This window comes from Frankliniella occidentalis, unplaced genomic scaffold, assembly GCF_000697945.3.
Source record: "Frankliniella occidentalis isolate FOCC.00 unplaced genomic scaffold, Focc_3.1 Scaffold92, whole genome shotgun sequence".
In the NCBI taxonomy this organism is placed as follows: domain Eukaryota; kingdom Metazoa; phylum Arthropoda; class Insecta; order Thysanoptera; family Thripidae; genus Frankliniella; species Frankliniella occidentalis.
This window is the reverse complement of record NW_026267221.1, coordinates 207425-232638: the sequence shown is the minus strand read 5'-3', so window position 1 is coordinate 232638 and position 25214 is coordinate 207425. Positions and strand designations below refer to the sequence as shown.

Sequence of the window (25214 nt, the reverse complement as noted above, 5' to 3'; positions counted from 1 at the left end):
GGCGGGGCGGGGTGGCAACGCGATGCTTATCAGTGTCGCCCGCGGCCGATGACGGGCGTTGCCGCGCGTTGCTTCTCACGATTCGCGCACTTGCCCCGCCCCCGCCTTGCCAGAGCAGACTATGAGATGCTTGTGTGTGACGGCACACATTATTCCATGTATTGCCGCCGATAAACAAAACTTGCCGGAAGTTCGTCGGGATGGGACCATCCCTCGTTCCGAGGAGCCGTTGTCCCTCATTCAATATTAGTCATTTCTCCTGATGTGATTAATACAATCAGGGCGCTCCGGACTCCCACCTACCCCTTCCACGGCTGATGGGAAATGGAAATGATTGAAGTAATGACATGCATTCTGTCTGTTCCCTGTCGATTTCTGCTCCACAAAGCCCACCCACCCTGGTGCTTCTGACGCCCTGGCGCCGCCACCGCCGCCGCGCTGCTCTTCCGCGAGGCGCCGACGCGGGGAAGGACAGGACCTCTGCGTGCGAAAATTATTATTCCGCGTGTGCAATTACACAGAGCGCGGAGCAGCCTCGCCTTTCCCCCGGCGAGCTCTCTGCTCTGCTTGTGTGAATAGCGTTAATTTGTCGGCCGGGTCGAGGCTGTTGAGGACGTGCCGCGTCTCCGCCCGTCTCCTCCGCGGCGGGCCCGTATGGCGTGCTGGGACGGGCGCACTTACTTCCAGTGGTTGCAGCGCATCGGGCGCATCTCGGCGCGGTTACAGACAGCGTACTGGGCGCATCTCGGCGCGAGGTTCAGTGAATGTTTACCCGCGGGCTTATTTACCCTCAGTGAGTCGAGTCGTCCGATGAGCCGCCGCTGCTGTGGGAAACGTGCCGCGCAGGATATGGATGACTCACCGACGGTGGCCGGGCCGATCGAACTCCTCGCCAGCGGCCGCTACTGGTGCCGTATCTCCAATCAAGATCTCGTGGGATATACCGTGGGGTTCGCTTTCAATTAAACATTGATTACGAATGCATAACTGACCTCGCGCCGTCGTCGGTTTCCCTCGGGTGGTTGGATGGTTTTGGTGGTAGCGAGTGGTGCAGTTGCGGCGGCCATCTCTCCGAGATCTCTCTTTCTCTCTCTCTCTCCCCGTCGCTGAGCCTAAATCGATGATCGCCTGTTTTACTGCTTTACCCTTGAGCTGATCGTGACGGCCCGCCGGTGGCTGCAGACGCCCCGCCCCGCCCAGCACGACGCGAGTCATCACTCTTGTTATCGCATTATGGGTCGCCTTTAGCCCAGATAGCAGCCTCAGTGTGGGGAGAGGAACCCTTCTCCTGCTGCTGCTGGTGCTGCTGCTGCTGGCTGTGCCTGGCCGCCAGCAGCGCCCCGCCCGCCACCGCGCGCCGCCGCGGCCCGCCCGGGTGAAGGTCGACACTCCCAGAGCCTGATCAATACGCTCTCTGTTGCGGAGGAGCCCCGCCCGCGGCCCGGCCCGGCCCGGCCCGCCGCCAGGTTCGCGTCGAGTGTCATTTCAAATGTCACGTCGCAAAAATATCAACGGCCGTGCAAACACGTGATGAAATGTAGAGGGCAGCGGCGATCTGACTGATAAACACCCCAACTACTGCATGAGGAGGGAAAATAGCCCGCCTTTCATAATACCGTAAACGCGAAATAAAAGTTGCTGCAGTTTAAGCGCTGAGTACCGCTGTGTGCAGCGCACGGCGCACGCTGCTGCTGTTTGTGTGTCGGGCTATAATGCGTGTGTATCGAGGGGCCTAACTTGGGCTTTGCGGTGGCGGGCGTGGCGGCGGCGCGCGCGGGCGGAACGTGCTGCTGCTGCTGCGACTGCTGCCGTTGTTGTTACGCTTATTACAATACGAAAGGATTTTCGCGACAATGTATGGGAGGCGCGCTCCGACCCACGTGTGTGGTCGGCAATGCGAAGCTGAAGCTGTTTGCCGTTGAGGTGTTCGGGAACACGGCGGCGGCGTCCGCCTGACCGGACTCCTAGGCCTCGTGAGCCGGTAGGCGCCGCTGCTGCCGGCTGCCGCTGCGTAGGACGGCCGTGGGCGCCTCCACCCACCCCGCCGTACCGCGCCCCGCCACGCCCCAGCTGGCCCTCGCGGCTATACCAACTTCCAAGAAGGCGAGTTGGGAATGCGCGCTGCACTTCCTCGCGGGTATACCTTTAGGGGAGTGAAAAAAAATGACATTCCTATCTCTCTCTCTCGCCCGCGCACTTTCACCGCGCGCGCGTAGAATATTCTAACCTTCGCGCCCCGCGGCCCGGCCCGCGCGTTGGGCGCCATCAAGCGAGTTAGCTGGAGGCGTGTCTCGCGGGGAGGTCCGCCCTCTCCCTCCAGCCGACCTCGCGGTGCCGGTGGTGCAGCGCTGCAGCCTGCAGCTGCGAGTAATGAGCGGCCCATAATGTTTGCACGTCGGCCGGCTGTCTGGCGGGCGCCTCTGGGATGCCTCTGGGGTGCCTTTGGGTGCCTTTGGGTGCCTATGGGTGCCTCGTGGCGTCTCGTGGCGTCTCGTGGCCGCCAGGGCCTCCCCCGGAAGACGCTGCCACGAGGGCCGCGGCCTCACCCCGCGACCTCTGATAACGCCCCTTCTTGACGCCCTCCCTCCTGCTGGCTTCCTGCCCCCCACTACCGGAGGGAAAGGCCACCTGGGGACCTATGCGTGGGCGGCGGCCGGCCCCCCGATTTGTCTGTCTGCCCTTTGCTGGTAACCCTTTGCCAGGCCCGGGCCCCACTCCGCCTTGCACCTGCGCGGCGCTGCCCCCCACCTGGCCCTCCCCCTGCTCCCCCTATTTTGCCGCTTGATGTCCGATACACCATGGGTTTCTGACCGGCCTACTCTCGAGCCTCTTTGCCTCTCTCTCGCACTCTCGGCTCGGCGGGGCTGTGCTGGGGTCAGCTCGGCGGCTCTAATTTTCTTAGTCGCCCGTGTGGGCTTTGGGCTTTACCTGGTCATCCTGTTAGCCCCCCTCGCGCCCGCTTCTCGCGCCCCACCCCCCTACTGCTGTGCCCCGTGCGGATGGATGGGGCGCTGGGCTGGGCGGTGTCGGTGCGGCCTCAAAGGGCGGCTTGTCCGTCCATAACACACGTAGCCACACGTACACACGCGCCCGGCCACGCTACGCTGCTCTCCCCGCGCCAGCTTCCCGTCGCCTTTGGGCCCGGCTGCTGATATGCAAAGGGCCCCCGCTGCCGCAGCTGCTGCAGCCGCCGGCATCCGGTGCACATTGCAGCGCGCGGCAGCGGCCGAGGCAGATCCGTTTCGCTTCCGGGCGGGGGTCGTGTGCCGGCCGGTCCGCCCGCATCGCATGCATGGCGGGTGACGCACCCATGCGCAAGTCGCCGCCCCTGTCGCCCGGTGTGCCCCGGACCATAAGGAGGCGTGCACGATTTACGTCATTTTGTGTCTGATCGAGTTCTCGTTTTACGACACTATTTCAACGTGCGCTAGCTGAAGTGCTTCGAGGAGATAAATCTACCCCTGTATCGGCAACATTTTTCTAATGGAGTTACAAATTCTCTTAGCACACATTGAGAATATATTTTGTGAATTTGATCTTTTCCATCAGGTTACCCAACCCCTCTGAAAATGACGTAGTTTGTGCACGACGACCCCCTGCGCGCCTGAAGTAGGGCAGTCGGATAAGCCCTGCAAATCGGGGATGGGCCTGGTGCGCGCGTGGGGTGAGGCGTCACTTGGGGGACTTCACCTGCAGCAGAGGCCGATGCACTTTGACGACCCACCACCCGCACACGCGGGCCCACCCGCCCGTGCCGCGTGGCTTCACTTTTGGCCGGCGCGCTGGTCTAAACTGCTATACTGCCGTACGTTTTGGAGCGGGCTGTACTCTCTACTACGCGGCAGCTGAGCTGTCCTGCTCGTAGTATCGGCTGTACACACCGCTCAAGGAGCACGCGCTTCACCATGTGGAGCACGTGCTGCTGCGGGTCCGGCCCGGGCCGCCTTGGTCCTCCTCACTGCTAACGGCACGCGACGTTTCTGTGTTTTCAGGTGAGTGCAGAGGTCAGGTCGCCGTCATGCGGCTCCGTCCGGCCCGACCGGCCCGGCCACTCGTGGCTCGCACCCGTGCGATCACGAGGGGTCGCCGAGGCAGCGCCGCGCCGTGACGCGCAAGGAGGCACGCTGAGCATGCCGTGCCGTGCCTGAAGATATTTTTCTCATCAAGAGCATGAAAACGCTTTTTTATTTTCGACTTCAAGGTGACGGGCCTGGTTGTCATTTCTTTCTCTTTCTTTTCAAAAGTATTTTCTAATTTACCCTGGCCGGACCCGGGCTCTTTGCGTTCTCGGGTGCGGCTGGCCGTATGGTCGCACGGCCGGACTGACTTTTGGAACGCCGCCCCCTAGCCACGAGGAGGCAGGCGGCTGTGTTGTTATTCCCTGTATTTTTCGCTCGGCCTGGCCTGACTTGCGCGCATGAACTTGGCTATTTCACGGCGGCGGCCCCGCCAGGCCGGCCGGCGCAGCCTTGCGCCGCTCGCCTCCAATGTAACCGGTCCCAGAGGCGAGGCTCGGCGTCCTGTTCTCTCGGCCCGGGCAAGCCGGGCAAGCACAACGGAGGTGACCTCTGGCGTCCGGCCGCGGCGCGGCAGGCGCGATATATGGAAATGCGTTGTGCCCCGCTGTCCTTCCTTTACACATTCCGGCCGTTGTTGTCGGGAGCGATGCACGTACGTACCTCGTGCCTCTTTACTGCTCCGAGCTGCTCCGGAGGCCGGCCGGGCGGGCGTTGCGCCACGGGCCGGGCCACGCCCTCGGTGTGAACGCCCCATCGATCTCCATGTATCGAATAATGATTGAGATGCACCGTCACGTCACGCCGCCGCCGCTCGGCGCACCGCTGCTGCTGCTGCTGCCCCACAAATAGGTGTGTGACATGCAATCATTAAAACTTGCGTGACACAATCGTCGCTCCTTTGCAAACGTGTGTCGACAGAATGAGACGCGTGTATTTGCACCGCACTTGCGTATCGCACGCTTTAGATAAAAATGTGTCATATGTACCGTTTTTGTGGCCTTTCCGTGTTCACATTTTGTAAGACGACGCGCGGCGGTGGCGCGCCTATGATGGTGCTGTTTTTGCCGTGGACGGTCTTGGCGGCGGCGCAGAGCAGAGGCGCCTCCCGGTCCGCGCCTTTGCGACACAGGATGCAGTTTTATGGAGCTTTATGTTATTATTTCCCAGCTGTTCTGGGCGCGGCGGCACGGAGGCATGGCGGGCAGGGCCTAAAGCCTGAGATTGGTGTGCCAACCCTGTCTGTGTGGGTCGTGTGCGCTATCCCCCCCCCCCACATCACCCTTTCCCCTCGGAGCAGCAGCCCACCGTACCCATTGGGGCAGGGCAGCGATGAGGCAACCATTCAGCTCGCCTACACTCATGCCGGCGCGGTGGGCCTGCCGGGTCCTAGGACTGCATCGCGGCTGCACATTGTAGGGCGGGACGTGGCGGGGCGCGCCGCAGTGGAGGAGGCAGTCCTTGGGCTGGGCCTCGCCCGGCCCGCGCGCCTGCACGTGACCGGGTTAGTGTCTCATCGATTGATGCCTCACTGCGCTCAATGACGTGAAATACCTGCCGGGCCGGCCAGCCAAGCGGCACCACCGGGGCGGAGCAGCGGGGCCCTCGCGGGGCTGCTTAGGCGCGGGCCGCGACCAATGGGCGGCCGATTTTCTTTTTGTGGTTCACCGGCCGGGCTTGGCCGGGCTGCGCGGGGCGGTGTCGGTGCAGCAGCGGGTGCGCAGCGCACCTGGCGGGCGGCGGGGCGGGTGCCTCGCGACAGGCAGCTGCTGCAGCTGCTTTCGCCGAGGTGCTTGTTGAACACGCGAGGACAACACGCTGCGGCACTTGTCGGGGTGCAGAAAGCGTGGTGTGTACGCGATGCGTTTCTGATGTAAGTCCGTGTACACCTTTATGGCTGGGTCCGGGGTGGGGCCATAGTGGGACAGTTGGGACCGCGCGGGCAGGGCAAGGCGGGGCCGGGCGGGGCTGTCGACGTGGTCTGTTCGGTTCAGTGACCACGGCGGAGGCGCGGGTGGCGCGCAGCGGCCCAGCCCGGCCTGGCCCACTTCCTCCTCATCGCAATCTTATCGAACAAGAGAGGTGTATCGCATCGCGGTGCATTCCGCCCGGGCCGTGGCGTGGCGTGGCGGGGCGTGGGCACGCGGGCTCCTCCGCTCGCGGCCTCAGGGGCCTCGCGATAAAAGGAAGCTGTGTATAGCGCCCCCGGCCCCCGGCCCGCCCGTCTGCACCCCGTCACAAAGGAAGATTAAGTCCACAAACGACGTGACGTCGGTCGTTGGCGCGGCGGAAGCGCTCCGCGCTGGCATTCCCCCGCGCTGCACGCCAAGTTCGTTTGCGGTGTGGCCGGATTTTATTTCGGTGTTCGTTTGGCGTGAAGAAGGGAAGGTCGCCATTTAGCCCCGCGCTCCGGCCCGGCCCGGCCCGGCTTGGCGTCTCGGTCGCGCTCCAGCCCAAGGTGGATGGGGCGCCGCAGGAAACGTCGCATCCTGGAGCCGGAGGAGGACGGCGACGAGGCGCCGCCGCGCGTCCGGTGACCTGGAGCAGCGAGGACCTTTGTCGCCCGCCCGGGCCGGGCTGTACAGTGCGGGCCGCGGCCCTGCCCGCCGTGTCATGCCGGCCAATCATAGGTCACGAGTAGCAATTGGCCGCGAAGGTCGCCCGCGGTATACGCCGCCGTTCCCCGCCCCGCCCCGCGCGCACCGCGCACTGCACCTTGCAGTCCTCGCGCCCTCGCCCGCCCGGGCCGACAGCCGACAGCAGCCTCGGCTCGGCTCGTTTTCAAATGAGCGCGCGCTGCTTGGGGCCGGCCGCGCCGAGTCGCGCCGAGGTAGTATGGCGCTATTACATTAGTAATGGTTGTTGAGCAACGCCCGCCGGTGCGGCCCGGGAGGGCATCGCCTAGGCATCGCACTCATTCACCTCGCCGGCGTGCCCGGCCCGACCCTGGAGTGCGTGTTATTGTCGGGAATGACACACATCTTCCCTCTTTTCCCATGGCGTCACCCTCGGCAGCGACGTCGCTGCAGGAGGTCGTCGTCGTCGTCAACGACAACGGCGGTGGCGGCGACCAGGTGTAGGTGGCGTTGCGATAAGGCTCGCGGATGAGGCACGACCACCGGCCACGACCGGCCGGAGGCGTGCGAATGTTCCTCCTTATCGGAAAGGTCATTCGGCGCGGTGCCTAGCCCGCCTCCTTCCTCCTCATGCACGGCGCCGGCGCCGTGGTTGCGTCATGCTCCTGGACGAGCACGTGCAGCAGGACCTGCAGCGGGACGGGACGTGCCGCCCGCCGGCTGCGGTCACTTTGGCATGGCTTGCGCCGGGCGGGCGCTGCGGGTCGCGGGTCCCGCGTCGCCCCCGACCTAACTCGCGACCCGAAGGCTGCTGCTGCTGCTTTCGCTGGGAGGCCTCTTCCCCAGGCCCCTCAAACTCACAGCGCCGCCGAGCCACAGGCGAGGTATGCAACACTCCTTACGCTCTTTCGAGCGGTCGTGTGCATCTCGGATCCAAAGCTCCGTCTCGGTCACTTTGGCGCGAAATCCATCAACTGCTTGAATGAAAGTCAGCTGCGTGCGGCCACCCGCCGCCACTCGAGTGAGTAGTGCGAGGCGTCTCACTCGCACCCACTGGTGCAGCGAGAAATCAAAACAGTTTGAGTGAGAGTCGAACCCACGACCGCCTGGTCTGCCAGCACTGGCGCGCGGACGCCTCAGCCCACTGAGCTACCGCTGCGCTGAGGAGGGCTGGCGACCGCCGGCGACCCGGTGCGGCGCGTTCTGAGGTCTCTCTCGCTCTCACACACACACGGACTAGTCGGACTATGGGAGATAGTAAGAAGGGGGGATGTAATCATATTAATTACTGTAACGGGAAAATGTTTGCCCTCCTACCCCCTGTCCGCCACAAAACCCTCATCAGGAACTCCCGTCGATGTCCGTGTAAATATTGGTAAATATGGCAAAAGAGTGCCCCTCCCCCTTTCTTTCCCGCTGGTTCTGACACGTCTCATATTTTTGAATAACCTTCATCCCCCCCCCCCAAGAAAAAATTGAACAGTGGTGCAGTGTGTCGCCTCGTTTTTCGCTCGAAACAAACCACTCCAATTTAATAGCCTGTACATTTGAAAGAGCCGCGTTGAGTTCGGTTTCACGCTCGTGTGCCATCGGAGCCAGCCGACAAGACCGTAGGTTGAGCGGAGCCAGTGGTTCTGTGTCTGGCGCAGCCGCCAATGCAGTCCCATGGTGGCTCGCCGAGAGCCGCGCGCCCGGGCGGGCGAGCCACGGGTGGCTCGAGAGCCGCGCGTTTGAGGGGCCTGCTCTTCCCTACTGTGGAACATACCGACGTCGCCGACGTCCTGCTGTGATGTCCGTTGTTGTTTGGGTGTCGCGCTTGTCGCCGTGACGGCCGACGTCCGTCCTCGGCTGGTCGATAGAGCGCGTCGTCACGGCCCTCGCGGGGACGGGGCCCCCCGGTATGAGGCTGCTTGCTGCGGCATTCCTCTGGAATGACACCGTCGATCACGACGACGGCCGTGACAACAAAATGGAAGCACCATAGAGCGCGTCGTCACGGCCCTCGCGGGGACGGGGACCGCCGCGGGGCAGCTGCGCCAGGAGAGACCCCTGATGCATTATGAACGTGGAGAAAATTTCCGGTAAAATGAATAAACTTTCGGAAGACCGTAGAGCGGCGCGCGCGCGCTTGCCGCACCTGCCAGCCCCGGGGCACCTGCAGGTGCGTGGCGCTGCGCGCAGGTGTGCCCGCCTGGCCAGATGCGTACAGGACGGCAGACACAGCGGGCCGCGTCGTGTCACTGTCCGGTCCGGGGCCGCCTCTCCTTGATGGATTGATTGGATTTGGTGTCGCCGACTCGTGCAGTATCGGATTGGCGCGCGGCTGCGTGCGGCGCCATCGAGGGGAGGGAATATAGGGCGTCCCCCCTGGGGCTGGTGGCGCTGCGTGTCTGACAGGTGAAACCCCCGAGTACGCATCCAGGTATCGACGAAACCTCATGACAATCACGATCCCCCCGCCTCCCCTCACAGTGATTGAGAAACTCTGGACTTTTTTCCCCTTCTTCGAGAATGCTGGAAGGTTTCCGCCGACGTCCGCGATAGTCTCGATGGGTTTGTTGTGATGCATCGGTGCGTCACTCGGCTGCTGCCCGGGCCCGCCCGCACGTGTGCCGCCGTCCACCGCAGGTGGGTCACCTGCGGCCAGGCCAGCTGTGCGCGCTCCATGTGTCAGCTTTAGGAGGTAAAATGTTGCCTCTTCGGCGGCAAATTATTCTCGCCTCCTAAACATAGGCTAGGCGGCGGCGCGTCGACCCCCATGGACCCACACCCGGTCGCTCTGTGGCGCCGCTTCGAGGCGGCTATTGGGCTCGATTGGCCTGGCGGGGCGGGGCAGGTGTGCTGCCCAGATCGAGGGGTACGTCACTGCAGAAATGAGTGTTCACAGATTGTGTCGAAAGATTACGAATGGCTTGATGTGACTGGATTTGACTTAAATAATACAGTGCTGTGTGCGACTGTGAAATCACCCGATAATTTGACAATAAGCCAAATCGTGCCTCAGCGAATGTTGCTGTGTTGGTTTATGTGCGACTAATGGTGCATCATTCGTTTAGTAGTGTGAATGAAAACTGAAAAACTAACATAAAATTAACGAAACAAACTGGGAAATGACTGCATGCGGAGGATCCAGGTGTATTATGGACAAAATAATATACCCCTCAGCCGGTATGGCGTTTCGGAGCAGGGAGTGCTGCGGAAGGGGCTGGTCGCTTGTCCCGGCGATGAATCAACGACGCATGGCGTGGTGTGGCGTGGCGCGGCTCGTCGTCGCGTTGCCCTGGTCCCGCCGCAGCGCAGGACCCGCCGAGCTCACTGACTGACTCACGTCCGGCCGGCCGCGGCGCGCGCAACGCTACCGTGCGTGAGTGTGTGCGGGTGGAATGCGGGGCATGCGCGACGCGCCGGGCCGCGCCGCGGATTACAATACAATGCATTGCAGGCCTCCGGGCGGAGGGCGCCCGGTGACCCATACGAATATGCTTCTGCCGCTCGCCCCGGGACAGTCATGCGAAGTGCCGTTGGAGACTATATCGTAAATACCGAAGTCCACGCCGCCTCGCACGCCGCACTCCGCTTCCCACTTCAAGATGATCCTTTTGCTTTGGGTCATTTTCTCTTTTGGGTTGTTGGACGGAAAGCGCGGAAGGGGCATAGGGAAGCGGGCCGCGAGGTCGTCCCGGCCCAACCGCCGTGCAGTTGTCATGTCAGGGACGCTACGCTGGTGCGGCGGCGGGGCGACTCCCATCCTATCTGCCGTGAAAGTGCCTGCATGCATGTGGCCGTCGACGAGAACTGTTTTCGCGCCTGCATATCTCTATCAATTTTCTCTCTGCTCGTGTCTGCGCTTGGTGCCTGTGGGGTTTTATCGCTCGGATAGAGGAGAGGGCCCTATCGCGGTTTACGACCTCATTGTTTGTACAGTCTATAAAAGTGATGATTTCAATTTGTGTCGATTCCCTGGCGGCGCGGGGGTCCGCGGGTGGTCCAGCAAGTCTGCTGCCCTCCGCACGTGGCGGGCGCGTGGCTCAGGGTGACGCAACGCTGAGGCCGGGGTGTTTGTTGTAGCGAGTGGGAGCGAGACGGCCCGGGCTCATCTCTTGCAAGAGGCCGCTACCACTTTCTCTGATCACCCGGTCCAAACCGAAGCGAAGGGATAAGGCACACCTTGCGGCGGCGGCGGCAGGCTCGGGCGAGCGTTTGGTTTGGGCTCGGCTCTGCTGGGCTGGGCTTGGGCTGGGCTCGGATCACACAGCTTTCCCTGCATGAGTGTGGAGCAGCACCCCGCCGATAGCGAGGAGGTCCTTAGCGGGGCATTACAACGCAGCGAATGCAATAGAGCCCGCCCCGCCCGCCCCGCCCGCGGCCGGAGAATGGCCAATAAATGTGATATAGCTGCGACGAGGCGCGGCGGCCCGGCCCGGCCCGGCGTGGCGCGCGGGGTATAGAATGTACACCGTACTTGCCGCCCGTGTGCTTTCCTTTCCCTTCCTCGGTATCTGCGGCGGGGGTTCTCGCCGCCCAGCGGCCCTTCCCTTCCCTCGCCGCGCCGGGCCATCAGCCTGCGGTATATTGACGGACCCGGCAGAACTCGCCTCGTCACGGCGGACGGCGGGCCCCGGGGCGAGCCGGAGGCCGAAGCCGCGCTGCTGCACTTGTGCTAATGAAAAGTCGGTGAACTGCGGCGGCGGCGGCGTAGCTGCAGTATGTGGCGGGGGCGGTGATGCAACTGCCGAGAGGAGTGAAGAGTGAAGGTGGTCAGACAGGTCGGGTCGCAGGGCGGGCGGGCCCAAGCGGGCCGCGGGCGAGGGGAACCCGCGCGGAGAACCCCGGCGGCGGCGGCGGCGCGCTTGCCGCGAGGCGAGCCGCGGGGACTCCAGCAGCAGCAGCAGCAGCAGCAGTCCGCGGGCGCGGCGCGCTCCGGGCGGCCCTCTTGATTTGTTTTGCGTCGGCGGAATGAGAATTTCTCATACTGCTTCCTTCCTCTCTCCCTGACCCTCCCTGGGAGTTTGTTTTGTCCGGTTCACGCGGCGCTTCCCTTCCCGGCCGCCGCCGGCGGGATGCACACTATTAGCGGGCCGGCGGGCGCGGGCCGCGGGGGGCCTGCAGCAGGGCCCGGCGGACGAGAGCTAAGGACTCGATAAGCGGCACCGACCCGATTGTTTTCCATGAACCCGGCTTGATGTGGAGCCGCGCGCGCTTCCTGCGGATCCCTCCCTCGTTGCGCGACCGGGAGGTGAGGTGGCTCGATACTCTAACGAGGGGTATTAACCCGCAGGGTAGACTTAAAGGATCGGCCAGAGAATGTATGGCGAATAGCAGGATCTCGGCGCCTGCGAAACTCCGGGTAGGCCACACGGCAATACACGCGTGCACTGCAGGCAAGATGTTGCCTACCTACCAGGCGCTATGAGAGCTCCCTCGGGCTACACTGCTTATTTCGTAAATGGCGCATGATGGACGTAATGTGTCTTGATGATCCATCAGCCGTTCGCACGCGCGGTGCAGGACACGTTACTTACTACACGACGGGTACCGTGCAACTGAACAAGTAGTCAAATTTTAATTTTATTAAATCTCCGCACTAGTGTACGTAACGGGCCCCGCTGGTACATAGACCCTCTCATGTTTTTCTCTCTAAAAGCCTTTAAGAGCGTCGCTATTACCGCGTTGGTTGTGGTCGTTTCCTGTCTCCACCGCAGGGGACGGCTGCTGCCGCTGCCCGGCCCGTGCCGGCCATGCCTATTGCTTCATTACCGGTATGTGCCGCGCTTCCCACGGCTCTGCGCGCCGCTCTGGACACACGACGTTACTGGACGGGACGGGTCCGAAAGCCTTTATTACCTTTTGCGGGCGCGTGGCGCGTGATTCGGATTCAGCAGCAGCTGGAGGGGTCTTCGTCTGTTCCGTTTTCCCGCCGTGTGCTGCTACCCTTCGCTCGCTCCCGGGGGCGCCCCCTGCGCGCCGCGCGGTGGGAACGACCACGGCGTCGCTTCCGGAAGCTGCGGCGGCTGGAGCCTCGGCTGCGGAGCCGTGTGGGCCCAGCGCTCCCACAGGGGGAATTAGCCGCGGCGGGCTTTTAGCAGGGCGGCTGGCTGCGGGCTTAGCCACACAGTCAATCTCCTCTATGGTCCAGCCCGGCAGGGCCCAGCCGCAGGAGCCACGAGCCAGCCGCGGCGAGGCGGGGCGCACGCTAGCTGTCTGAGGTGGGGCGGGGGTCCCGGACCGGACCGGCCACCTGTGATGTGACCAGTGCAGTGGCACGCGATGCCCGGGATGACACATTTCCGCTGTCGTGGTGTCGGGGCTCGGCTCGGCTCGCCCCACATCGCCGCGCCGCGCCGTCTGCCCCAAGAGGCGGGTAGGAGGGAGGGGGGCGCTACATGCCCTCTTCCACTCCAACCACCTCTCGCCGAATCAGGTATCGGGTGGGCCCCCCGGTCCCGGCGCGATGCACCAAGTAGAGGTGCAGCAACTGCGTTATGCGCTTTCTCCGCGCCGTGGAGTGGCGTGGCGCGCGAACGGTGTCGCAATCGATATGCCACCAACGAAAACAAACTCAGGAATGCCTCGGCACTGGCACAGGCCGGGCTGCTGGACTCTGAACAAGACCGTAACGCACTTATTGATTGCGCGATGCTGTCTTGTGTTTTGGCTCATGTCAGAACACAACCTTGCGCGGCTGATCGCGCCCGCTGGGATCCTCGGCGGTGTCGGTCTGGCGGGCCGCGGTCTCCTCCCGGGCCTCCCCGCCCCCCGCAGCGGCGTCGCCCGGCTTATTCGTGACATAATGTCCTCCAATCAGCTGCCGCCGCCCGCCCCGTCTGGCCCGCACGGCCGCAACGTATTATTTGTCAGTGCCCGGCCGGCCCGTGTTGGGGGCGGCCCTCGGCCCGGCCGGGTGCACCCGTCCCTTTCTCTCCAGGGCGCGCGGGACGCGTTTTTGCTCTCCTCTCTCTCTGCACTTGCTCTCCTCCTCCGGTGAGGTGCTCTCGCTCGCGTGGGGGCGATTCGAATGTCTATAGGCGTGGCCACGGGGGGCGCCCGCCCCGCCACCCGCTCGCCTGCAGTCCAGCAGCCCAGCAGCAGCAGCCCGCCTGTCGTCCAGCGCAGCCCCTCTCTCCGTATCGAAGCCCGTCTCTCGCTCGTATCAGATGAAACGGATTGGTACAGTGCCCCCTAGGGCGGCGGCGGCAGTGACAGAGAAAGGCAAACGGCAGTCAGCAGCAGCGGCCTGAACACTTGTCAGCTGAGCTCTAGGAAAGGCCTGCTGCCTGTGGCAGCTGCGCGCCAAGCTGTGCCGGCGCACAATGAGTGTCGCTCTTGCACTGGAGAGCTCTGACGAATGGGCGTTAGCGCCTCGTAGCTAACTGCTCCGCGCAGCAGCATCGCCTTAACGTAACGGGGGGAGAAAATTGTCGGCCGAGGCTCGGCTTTGGACTCTGACAAGGCGGCTTACGGCCGGCGGCAACGTGTGGTGTGGACAACGCGCCGCGCCCCTCGGGGCTGCTGGAGCCTCCAGCGCTGCGGCTGGCAGGGCGGGACGAGGATTAATCCACTGCTCTCCCTGGAGCGGCGGCTGAGTGTCCTCGTGTGGCTGCTGAATGGGGGCCTTTGTCTCGGAGCACGGCGGCGGTACTGGGGCGGGGCCGGGGCTCGCGGTTGGCGCACATTGCCGGTCAATGAGTGATTCGGCTTCAACCAGGCCAGGCCAGCACAGCCCAGCACAGCCCACCTACCAACCAGCCGGCCGGGCCGGGCGACCTTGGGGATCAAGGACTGGCGGGGTGCGCGTCATGACTACGACACGGCAAGTGGCCCGGCGTGGCGTGGCGTCGCGGGTCTGCCCTTTGGCCGACCGCTACGGTGCCCCGCGGTGCCTCGGGCCTCGGGGGCGAAGGAGCCTTTGCGGGCCGCAGAGCGCTGGAGAGATGGGGAGGATGTTCCAAAGGACCTCATGATGTGGCAACACTCTAACTGGAGCTGAGCGCCCCGCGGCGGCGCCGTCCCTGGCGGCTGAGATTGTGCCGAGGCACTAGGAGAGGGCAACCTTTTGACTTTGCGCTCTTGCGCTGCCGTGGACTTGACTGTTAGAGACTCCGGCGGGCTTGTCTGTCCGCGGCCGTTCGTTGCGCCGTTTGAAAAATAACGCCGCGGCTGCTGCTGCTGGAGAAAGCGCATCGCGATGCTTTAGAATAAAGCTGCCGTTTGGCTTCACTTAGCGCTGCAGCGCTCGCTGCGCAGGGCTGGGCGCGGCCGCACCTCGGCCCGCCCGCGGCCCGACACGTGTCCCGTATGACAGCGAAAGTGCCCGCGGCTTCGCACGTCCCTGCCGAAGTGTCGCCCCCGCCCAGCCCCGCCCCCGCCCTCGCCCTCCGCATGAGAAACGCCACGCCACGCCGCGATCGAGTTGCGTACCGTGTCGATGATCTCCGCCGCTTATTGGATCAAGGCTGCGAGATACGAGCAACTGAATGAATGGATGAGGAACAGGCAAGGCGCGCCGGAGCAGTGGCAGGCGAGCGGGTATAGAGGGGCCGAAATGTAGGCGGCACGCTCGCGCGCGCTCGGTTTGCATTCCTCGCACGGCCGTGCCCACTTTCAACCGACCGTGTCGCACTCCATCGGGATCGGGGCGCGTGGCGTGGCGCGGCGCGGCGGCGCCCGCCTGCATGCCCACTTCTGTTTACCTACATCTAGCGGCCAGATTGGCCGCAGGGAATCGGTCCGCCGCGCTGCTGTTGTGTGCAATGCACACTCTGCTGTCGGCGATAACGGCGGTAATGGTGGCGGCTGCCGTCTGCAGTACAGGGCAGGGCCGCCGTAGGCAACCCGCTGTACGTTTTGCGGTGAAAGTACGTAAAACTGCAATCCGTCGTTGCGTTGTGGTCGGCGTGCACAGCGTGTGTCTCTCCATGGTGGCGCCCCCGGGAGGCGCCCCGCGGCGGGGCCTCCGCTGCCCAAAGGCTCGGGCTGCCCGCGCGCTGCCCGCTCCACTTGGCAGCTCTGTGACTAACGGTTGCTTGTTATTTGCGGCCGGGTGTGAGTGAGGTGGGTCCTGCTGCAGGCCGGGGCGTGGCGTGGCCATGCTCGTGTTTTCGTCTTTCTCTCTCTCTCTGGCCCCTCCAGCCCGCTGGAGCCCCTCGCCCCGCCCTTCCTTTTGCCACCGTGCAGCCACCTGGAACGCATACACGCCGCCCGCCCGCCCGCGCCTCGCGGAGGAGAACGTTTTGGACCCCGGTCAGCGTCAGCCAGCGGGCGGCGCGCCGTGGTCGCGAGGAGGGCGTTTCCTGCCCCAACCCCCTGGTGTTGTCCGCCAAGCTCTCCAGCCACGGCTCCAGCCCCAGCAGCTGTCACGCCTCATTTCCCCTCCACTCCAGCGCGGCGCCGCTGCAGCTTGTTCTCCAGAAAGCTTTACTTTATTTTTACGTAACGTAATGCGGCCCGATTAGGCCTGGCCCGGCGTCCGCCTCTCCTTCCTCCTTTTAAGGTCGCGCGAGGAAAGGTGCAAATACCGTGTTATTAGTAAAATGTTGATCTCCGTCCCTCCTCTCCTCCCCGTGTGCGAAGCGCTCAGCCCCTCGCCATTACCACTGGGCAAACACGTGTCTCGCACGCCTGCTCCCGGCTGATGCTCAGTTTTAATTGCCCGAGTTGGATGCGGCTCATATGGCTGTGTGATTGGCCCGGCTGCCTGCTCCGGCTACGCCTGCTCGGGAGGTCGCGGTCACGCGTGCGGCCCACGCCGAGGTGGGCGTGGCCGGCGTAGCGGTGCGTGTTGTATGTGTAATGTGTTCTGGGCGGCGGAGTTTTTGCACGGGTGTAAGTAGTCTCTGTGTATGTGTGTGCTGTTGCTGGGTTTTTTTGGCGTGCCCTCATTCCCCGGCGTTCGCAAGCTCGAGCCCTACAGTTAAATGGCTCAGCAGGTGGAAAAGGCGAAATTGGATAATGCGGTGCTTGCCTACCTTTACGCAGTCTGCGAAAGGAGGGAAAAAATTCCGAAGTGCCTTTCTGTATATACTGCCCTAAATTTTCCCCCTTGTGCTTGCGATGCAGTCGTCCGCCCGCAGAGCAGTTAAGTCTCATGAAGGTTCTTTCTCGCGCTCTTGCTGCTGTTGTTGTGGGGCAAATGTCGGAGCGGATGGTGTTGCTTGTGCTGTATGTAGTCCCGGGTCATGGCCCGCCCGGCCCGGCCCCGCCCCACCGCTCGGCTCCGCTCTAAACGCCAAACGCTCGCACGCGTCTGGGGCCCCGGCGGCGGCCCGCTCGCTCTATACTCTGTTTCACCCAAAGAATAGACTCAGGTAGGGCTCATCTCGGTCTGGCCTGGCCCGGCCGGGGCCCGACCCTCGCCAGCTACCCGGCTCTGGTGTCACATGTGGCCCGCCCCCGCACAGCGGGCAGCGGTGGCGTGGCGTGGCGGAACCAAATGGAGCGCCTGACTGAGGCCAACCAAGGTTGCAATTGGCGTTCAAGTACTCGTTGACTTTGCAAAGAAGTGCCGGATTTGATAAAGTTGACCCCACAAACCGTAGGTGTAAAAAAGAGCAGAAAGTTGTACGGTTATTTTGAGGAATTCTTAATTGCGGTGGTGATTTGGCATTGGATTAAAATGCAATATCCGGACATTGGCCGCCAGCGAAAGGGGGTTGCCCCATCAAATCCGGCACTTGTTTGCAAATTCAACGAGTACTTGAACGCCAATTGCAACCTTGGTTGGCCTCAGTCAGGCGCTCCATTTGGTTCCGCCACGCCACGCCACCGCTGCCCGCTGTGCGGGGGCGGGCCACATGTGACACCAGAGCCGGGTAGCTGGCGAGGGTCGGCTCCGGGCGGGCCAGGCCAGACCGAGATGAGCCCTACCTGAGTCTATTCTTTGGGTGAAACAGAGTATAGAGCCCGCTCCAGCCGGCTCCAGCTGCAGCCAGACTCTATTACTCTCGCTCTCGGTAGGGCAGGACGGGAGAGGGTCCCACAGCCAACGCCAACAAGTCGTTTGGAGGCGAACAACAAGAATAACAATAAAAGGGCTGCGCGCGCAAAGACTTTCAGCGAGACATTCTCTCTCTCCGCGTCGCTCATTTTTCTCGCTGTTTTACCAGGCATTCCCCGCACCTCCGTCTTTATTACTTCTATAATTTTTACTGCCTGGTTTGCTGTTTGAGTTGACCAGCCGGCGTGGCGCCTCCGGTGGCGCCGCGTGCGTCTTCCGCTTCCGGCACTTTCGGCTCCGCTGTGACACGTGCCGCGGGCCAGAGGCGCCTGGCGCCCGAGGTGCACGTGAGGTCGGCTCTGACCCGGACACCCGGACCCGGCCACACACCGCTGACCGCCAGCCTGAGGCGAGCACGCTTGCGAGCAGCGTCTGTTCTGTAACTGCGAAGCCCGTCATACGGCGAATATTATGTTCCTGAACGGCAAAACCTTCTTATTTCGTCAACGTTAAAAGTGTAAAAATGCGTAAAAATGTACGTAAAAGGGGGTAGACAGTCTTGGACTGTTTAAAAAGGGAAAGAGACACTCAATTGTCTAGGATATTAAATGTTAATTTAAAGTTGCATGCTAAGTGCAAACACTGGCACTGGCTTGCATGGTAGACGCATTCCTCACCCACAAATTTGATGGAAATAGCGTTCAAGATATTCTATTTTTTTACCGAAATTAGTCTTTGCCTCTCTGGTCCCAACCACACTAGGGGCGGCTAACACGGCCTAGAGTAACGGGGGTGGTCTCTCCGGCTCGCGTCCCGTCGGGTTTGTGTTCGTGCTCCGCTGCGGGGGATTGTGTGTCGGCGCCGCGGCTCCCCTTTTCTTCGCGTTTACTGACCCGATTGGGCCCTAGGGCACTTGCTGCAGCGCACGCTGCTGCTGGCCGCAAGCGCCGCACGCCTTCCGCTGCGGCCGGAGCCTGGAGCCACGGGGCGTGCTGCAGCAGCTACTCCAGTTTGGTTGACGTAACTCTGGACGCACTATTAGAGTGAAGTAAGAGTAATTCATTGTCTGGTCCGCACAAGGCTCGTTTCCTGACCTGGGCCAAGCGGCCCGGCCCGGCGTGCGGCGCGAGCAGGCGCGAGCCGAGCCTCGGAATGCCCTCCTCCGCTGCCTGCCGGTCCTGTCGGCCAGGTGGAAGTGGGCGGGGCGGGGCGGCAATTAAAAGCGTGCGGTGCCGTGAGCGCGCGCCCGAGGGGCTGAGGGAGCATCAACACCTCAGTGTGGACCTCCTGCTCATACTTCGACCACAAAATTCTAACACATGACTGTCTGGTTGCTGATTTGCAGGTTTGACCTCGGCGGCGACGGCTTCCTGGACCTGCTCGAGATGAAGCTGATGATGGAGCGTCTCGGCGCGCCGCAGACTCACCTGGGCCTCAAGAAGATGATCCAGGAGGTGGACGAGGACCAGGACGGCAAGATCTCGTTCAAGGAGGTGAGTGTAGGGTACGCGTGCGTATCACAATCATTTCCATGGTTTCGTCGCCCTGGACGACATTTGATTTACGCTGTCTCTGTTTGCCGCAGTTTCTCATGATCTACCGGAAGGCGCGCGCCGGCGAGCTGAACGAGGAGTCCCTCAAGCGGCTTGCCGTCCTCACCGAGATCAACGTGGAGGAGGTCGGCGTATACGGCGCCAAGAACTTCTTCGAGGCTAAGGTGCGACAGTCCGGCTGCACACTCCACTGGGGCGTCGAATGGGCTGCCTATAGCGCGGGCGCTACGGCGGGCGCACTTCGATGTCTCGCCCGCAGCTTCCCTGTAGAGCTGGGTGCAGATAAAGAGATGGCAATAATGACCTTCCTAGTTATGCCTCTTGTTCTCTTATTCCAGATCGAGCAGCTGCGTCGCGGGTCGTTATTCGAGGATGAAATTCGACGCGAGAAAGAGAGGAAGCAGAGGGAAGAGGAGGAGCGGGAGCGACGTAGACTAGAGTTTAAGGAGAAGGCGGCCATGTTCCAGAACGGAGGTCCCCGCATGGTTGCGGTAAACAACAACAATAACTGAACCCACCCGTCCTACTGACGCCTCAGATCAATTTTCTAAAAAAAATTGTTTACATATGAGAAAGAAAGCTAGTCACATTTTATTTGCCATTCGAAATTGAAATGGTAGTTGTTAAAGTTCGTCTGCGTCTTTGGAAACTCTTACTGCAGTGGGAGTTTGTTCATATTCTTCTGATTTTTAAAAGGTTATTTTTACTGGCATCTATCCATGCCAAATAAAACAGCGTGCAATGAAATTCATGCTGATAAAAATCCAGTATATTAATTCTAGGACATGTTGATCAATTTTAATGTTTAGATTTGTTTGTAAAAAGAAAAGGTAACTCTCTTACTAATGACAAAGGCTTAAAAAGCCCTATAAAGACGTTGCACAAAATGTGGTACTGGACTAAATGTGAACCAGTGGATATAGATAAAGATTTTATGTACTACCACTACCATCCCAATCATTCTCATAACTGCAGTTGATCATATTTTTAATTTGTTGTAGTGGATATAGATGAAGATTTTATGTACTACCACTACTATCCCATTCATTCTCATAACTGCTGTTGGTCATATTTTATTTGTAGTACTAGTAGTAGCGTAATATGCTATGCTATGCTGCACAGCCTTGATTTTATAATAGATTCCTGAACCATTACTCAACTGGACAATAGTGATCAATGTCATGATATTAATTTTAAGAGTGGAAGGACCTTAAGTCATATTTGTTGTGGTATTTATATGAATTGTAAATAAATATGTATGTGTTGTAAATAAATTTTATCAGTGGAAATAGTTGACGTTGTGCTGTTTCCTTGTGTTTGTCTGCAAAACAAGAACTACGGATATACCAGTAGAGAACATTTATGTTTTCATCAATTTATTAGAGCAGTATCTACAAATTAAAATACAACCATCTTAAAACTCAGATAAAAAAATTTATCATCGCTACTTCAAAAATTCTAATAGGGCACCAATTACCGTGATTCAGATACAAAGAAAGTATTTGGTATGGTTCCATCAGAGCTGTCAGTTATCATAGTTATTGCTGATTGTGCATTGAAACAATATGTACTGCACATGCTTCACTGAATGCATTGGAATTCATAGACAAATAGAGAAAAGCATCATAGTTCATTGCAAGATCAAGCAACAGACTGGATTGAATAATTCAAACAAACTAAAATTTTGCAATCTTGAACTGAGTTTACTATTTGTTAAGATACAAAAAAACAAACAATTCTTCAGTAACAGAAAAAGCAATCAAAAAAAGTAGTAGATTTTCATTTTCTTTTATTCCTTTATGTTGGACAAAGACTGGGATTTATCACAGCAATAAAAAGGTTTCAGCCACCAGAAAAACATTTGAGGCTATTAAAAGTTATGATTCTGCGTACATTAACAGTACACAGTTAAGATGCTGGACTGTTCACAAATAAGCCTTTTCTTTAGGCAAGTTCCATGCTTCAACTACAGACATGTACTATACATGTACATCAGCTCTGAATGGATTAAAGTTAGACGGTAAAACAACAAAAATGTATGATTTTGTTATACAAGTTAACATTGGCAACCATTTGCCAATGCGTATATAAATACTTATAAATCTTGAACATGAACATCTTGGTATAAATATATATGTACTATGGTTCGGAAAAAAAAAATCTTAACAGATGGAGGACAAAACAATGACACCCAACCAACATTACAATAAAACTCTGATTGCTCTTCAGGTCAAAGATATCACATTCTTACCACAGGTTTATGTATTACACAATAATAGAAAGGAAAATGAAGAAATTTGAGCTCCTTGAGCTGCTCACAAGAAAGCAAAACCCTAGCTCTAGCTTCAGTCTTATAATATGTTGTTACAAATTACCCTTCCTTCTCAACATCTATGAAATAAACTTATAAACTACTACAACAGCTAAAATAATGGGAAAATTAAGCTGAGGCCTAAATATGATAAAACAACCTAAAACTTGACCTCTCAACAGCCGCAGACACAGCACAAATTGTAGCCAAAAGCTTTGAGGCTTTGGTTTGGCAGTTAAAAATGCAGCTTTCTATGTTTGCAATTCCCACCAAGAAATGAGAAAGAAAAAAAGATGAAAGTTCTTTTTTATGACAAGTAACTAGAGAGTTTTAACAAGCACAATATTACAAGCAACAATTGTGTCTAAATACAGCCTCAAAGCCTTTCTCATTTTGCAAGACTTATAAAGAATAATAACAGAAAAGACTCATGTTTCTGTCGCACAACCACATAGATATAGCAAAAAAGAGAAAAATCAAGACTAGTGTAATGGAAATCGTTATAGAATTGTAAAACTGTCATAAAATTAAGTAAGTGTGATCTAGAAGGAAGTGACCAATCATCAACATTATCTGGACTTATCAAAAATCCTGGTACATTAGAGCAATCTAAACATGACTATGAATTAGTTGCTACATTGAAATAAAACTTATCAAAAATTCTTCAAAACAAAATCAGTGGCATCAAAATTTCAGATTAAATGTTCAAACCAAGACTGTTTGCTAAGGCACCAATTTCTATATCAAATCAAAAAAAAAAATACTGTCTTGCTCATGCAGTGTAGAGAGATAATATCATAAACCTTTATGTATTGCACAGAATACTGATTTAGAAACGGTTCTACAGCTTCATTTACAATTTATGCCTTAGATCATCATCTTCAATTTCCTCATCATTATCGTAAAACTGGGTTTCTTCTGGCTGCCCAAAATGACGGGTCAGGACATAAACTACTGCCTCATAAGTAGACATCATGATTGCAGTGTTCGGAATCTGCCTAACAAGTTGGGTCCAAAGTCCTCTATAAAGTCCTCGATATCCATCCTCTGCCATCACTGTACTGAGCGTCTGAAAGAATGACCGGTACTTTGTACCCTCCTCCCTGAGCCGTGTACGCGCAACCTCTGCAACAAAAGAAATCAAAGGTCACATCACATTTCGGCAAACCGTGCGAACATAACAGAAGTCACAGAGAAAGAGTTTGAATTTGGCGCCCGCTCTGGCAGCAGCGCCACCTGGCGGAAAATCATCTAAGCGACTGCAGGAAAGGCGCAGGCCTGGCTGCAGAGTGCTGCCTCTGGCGGCCGGACGGGGGAACTAACACCGGTCGAGCCGGCTTCAGCTGAATGAGCTGGGCGTATGCTGCGCAAAAGGCCTGGTTTGGAAAACTGATACTAGAGATGGCACGACGGCCAACAGTTCCCAGGCCCCGGACTGACAAGCGGAAGGTGATACCTCACTCAGATTAGATAAATCCGGGCAAAAAATTTACGACAACGCAAAAGTTAAAATGAAGAGAAGAGAAGTTTCCAGAGGGTATTCATTTGAGGGGGAAGGGAGGGGCGGGGCTCACTCACCATGTGGATAGGCGATGCACGACGCCACGGTCTTCGAGACGGCGCCAGCCAGCATGAACTCTAAGAAGTCTCTGGAAGTCTTCGAATCATTCGGCGAAGGCGCTCGAACGGAGGAGAGTTTCGCTTTGATAGCCTCGTAGATGACAAAGTGAATTACCGTCTCCGATATACCGAAGTAGGATGCTGTGATGCCCTTGTAAAAGCCTCGGATTCCCTGCAATTTTTGAAAAAGAAAAGGAATTAGCCAGGTTTTGAACGCATGCGGAGCAACGGAAGACAACGCCGACGCCCACTTACCATCTTCCTATACACCCTCCGCACCACCTGCATGGCCGTCATGGGGCGGCCGTCAGCGTTGTAGTCCAGCTGGAGCCTCGTCTTGACGAACCAGATGGGGTTGGTGGCCGAGCACGCTACGAATCCTGAAATGGAGAAATAAAGAAAATTAAAAATCAACTTTACCGAACAGGATAAAAGAAAACACACACACACACACACACACACACACACGTGTCCTCCCCAAACAATTAGCAGGGTCCCCCAAATTGTCAGCAGCGGCCCAGCAATAGCGGGATGGCAACGCCGGCACAGATTGAAACGGGCGATGCCGGGCCGAGTTGGGCAGCCTATGGCCCGGCCCCTACAGACAGACAGTCATGAGGAACGGACTTATTTTTCCTACACAGCCCGTCTCACTCCCGCTCACTCTTTTTCTCTCGGGCGCTCATGAATGGCACATGAAGGCACCTCTCGGCTATATAGCCTCGACGGCGGCGCAGTGTCACCAGAGGGCCGCCGAGAACGGGGAGGGGGCATCAAACGCAATGATATTGTGGAGCATTATGCTGCCGCCAAAGTCAATTATTGCACATATATATCGAGAAATGTACTTGGAAAACATTGCCTGCAGGAGCATTAATGCAGCGGGCCAACGGCTGGAATGTTGTTTACTTGTGCCTCGCAGCGCGGCTGCGCGGCGGTCCATGCCTCTCTGGCCTCGAGTAGGTGTATAGCGGCCCGGCCGGCGCCTTGGGATATCAGACAAACACCACAGATATCGATACCGTGTCAAAAACATGTAGAAAACGTGTAGTAATTGAAGTCGACGACGACGCAACGACGTCGTCGCGCCAGCCATTCCGAGAACAACGGAGGATAAAAACGTGTCGTCTCTAACAGTCATAACATTACAACATGTGGCGAGGGGCGTCGCGAATGGGAAAGTCTTCAGTTGTCGGGGGAAAAAATTCCACCACCATCACCTAATCATCATCATTCTGAGACGCGCAACAGTTGACATATTTTTCCGACCCGACCCGCCACACCACGCCATGCCGCGCCCCATACACGCGCGATAGCGGCCGATCCGCCCCGCCGATGTCCGCGGTACGATACGGGGAGGCGATAACGGTAGTGCTAATTGAGCGTCAAAGCCTCTCTGCTGACCGATACAGAACCGCCACGTTGGCAACCACGGGGTGAGCCGAGCCAGCGGCCGCGGCTGCAGCCTCCTAACGGACGGGGCGTAGGCAACCCGCCCGCACCCCCGTCCAGCGCGTCCGATGTTGCCTACCTCCATGGCGCCCCGGCGGGCTGCAGCCCACCAGCCGGGGCGTAGGCAACCCGCCCGCACCCCCGCCCAGCGTGACCGAGGTTGCCTACCTCCAGGGCGCCCCGGAGAGTGCAGCTGCACCGACCGACCCAGGTAGGCTGGTGCGTCAGGAAGCGAGCGGGCAAGCGGAGCTCTGCACGGAGCGCACCGCCCGGCCGAGTAGGGGCCGACCGAGTCAGCAGGTCCGCAGCGAAAACACCATCACAGGCCATTACGTAACACTCCAGTGACACAAACGCTCACAATCTGCGCCGTAGGTTGGTCGGCGGCGCCTCCTGACATAGCACTGCACCGCACGGTGTACCCATAAAAGCACAGAATGACAGAATACCACACGTTGAGAGTGCGCCTGCTTGCGGCACCGACCAGGGCAGACCTGACGCACCACTACGCTACGCCCTGCCCCGGCTACTTACGCCCCTCGTGACCTTTGCACAACCAGAAGCCCCAAAGGGAGGCGACATCTTCCTCACACGCACTACACACACATGCGGGAGCAGGGAAGACCTACGGAGGCGGCAACGGCAGCCAGCTTTCACTAGTTTGCCGAGTAATAATCTGTCCGTATAGGCGTATTGTTTTGCCCCCCCCCCCCTCCCCTCCAAAGACGATGAGGGCATGCATCGAGGTGGGGA

At 58.8% G+C, this 25214-nt stretch overlaps 2 protein-coding genes across 3 annotated transcripts in view; one reads left to right on the top strand and one right to left on the bottom strand.

Annotated features, from left to right (window-relative positions):
* LOC113209964 (EF-hand domain-containing protein D2 homolog) overlaps positions 1-20367 on the top strand; it is a 24177-nt gene extending 3810 nt beyond the window's left edge. The window contains exons 2-4 of the mRNA XM_026427744.2: positions 18871-19018; positions 19111-19242; positions 19417-20367. Of these exons, the coding sequence (XP_026283529.1) occupies positions 18871-19018; positions 19111-19242; positions 19417-19590 (454 nt within the window). The 3' untranslated portion in view covers positions 19591-20367. The remainder of the gene's footprint in view (positions 1-18870; positions 19019-19110; positions 19243-19416) is intronic.
* Positions 20368-20437: 70 nt separating this feature from the next.
* The window catches only part of LOC113209963 (mitochondrial carrier protein Rim2), a 29436-nt gene continuing 24659 nt past the window's right edge, over positions 20438-25214 (bottom strand). For both annotated transcript variants that reach the window (XM_026427743.2, XM_052269424.1), the window contains 3 exons: positions 23265-23389; positions 22968-23181; positions 20438-22514 (listed from right to left, as the gene is read on the bottom strand). In XM_026427743.2, coding sequence (XP_026283528.1) covers positions 22243-22514; positions 22968-23181; positions 23265-23389 — 611 coding nt within the window. In that variant the 3' untranslated portion in view covers positions 20438-22242. The remainder of the gene's footprint in view (positions 22515-22967; positions 23182-23264; positions 23390-25214) is intronic.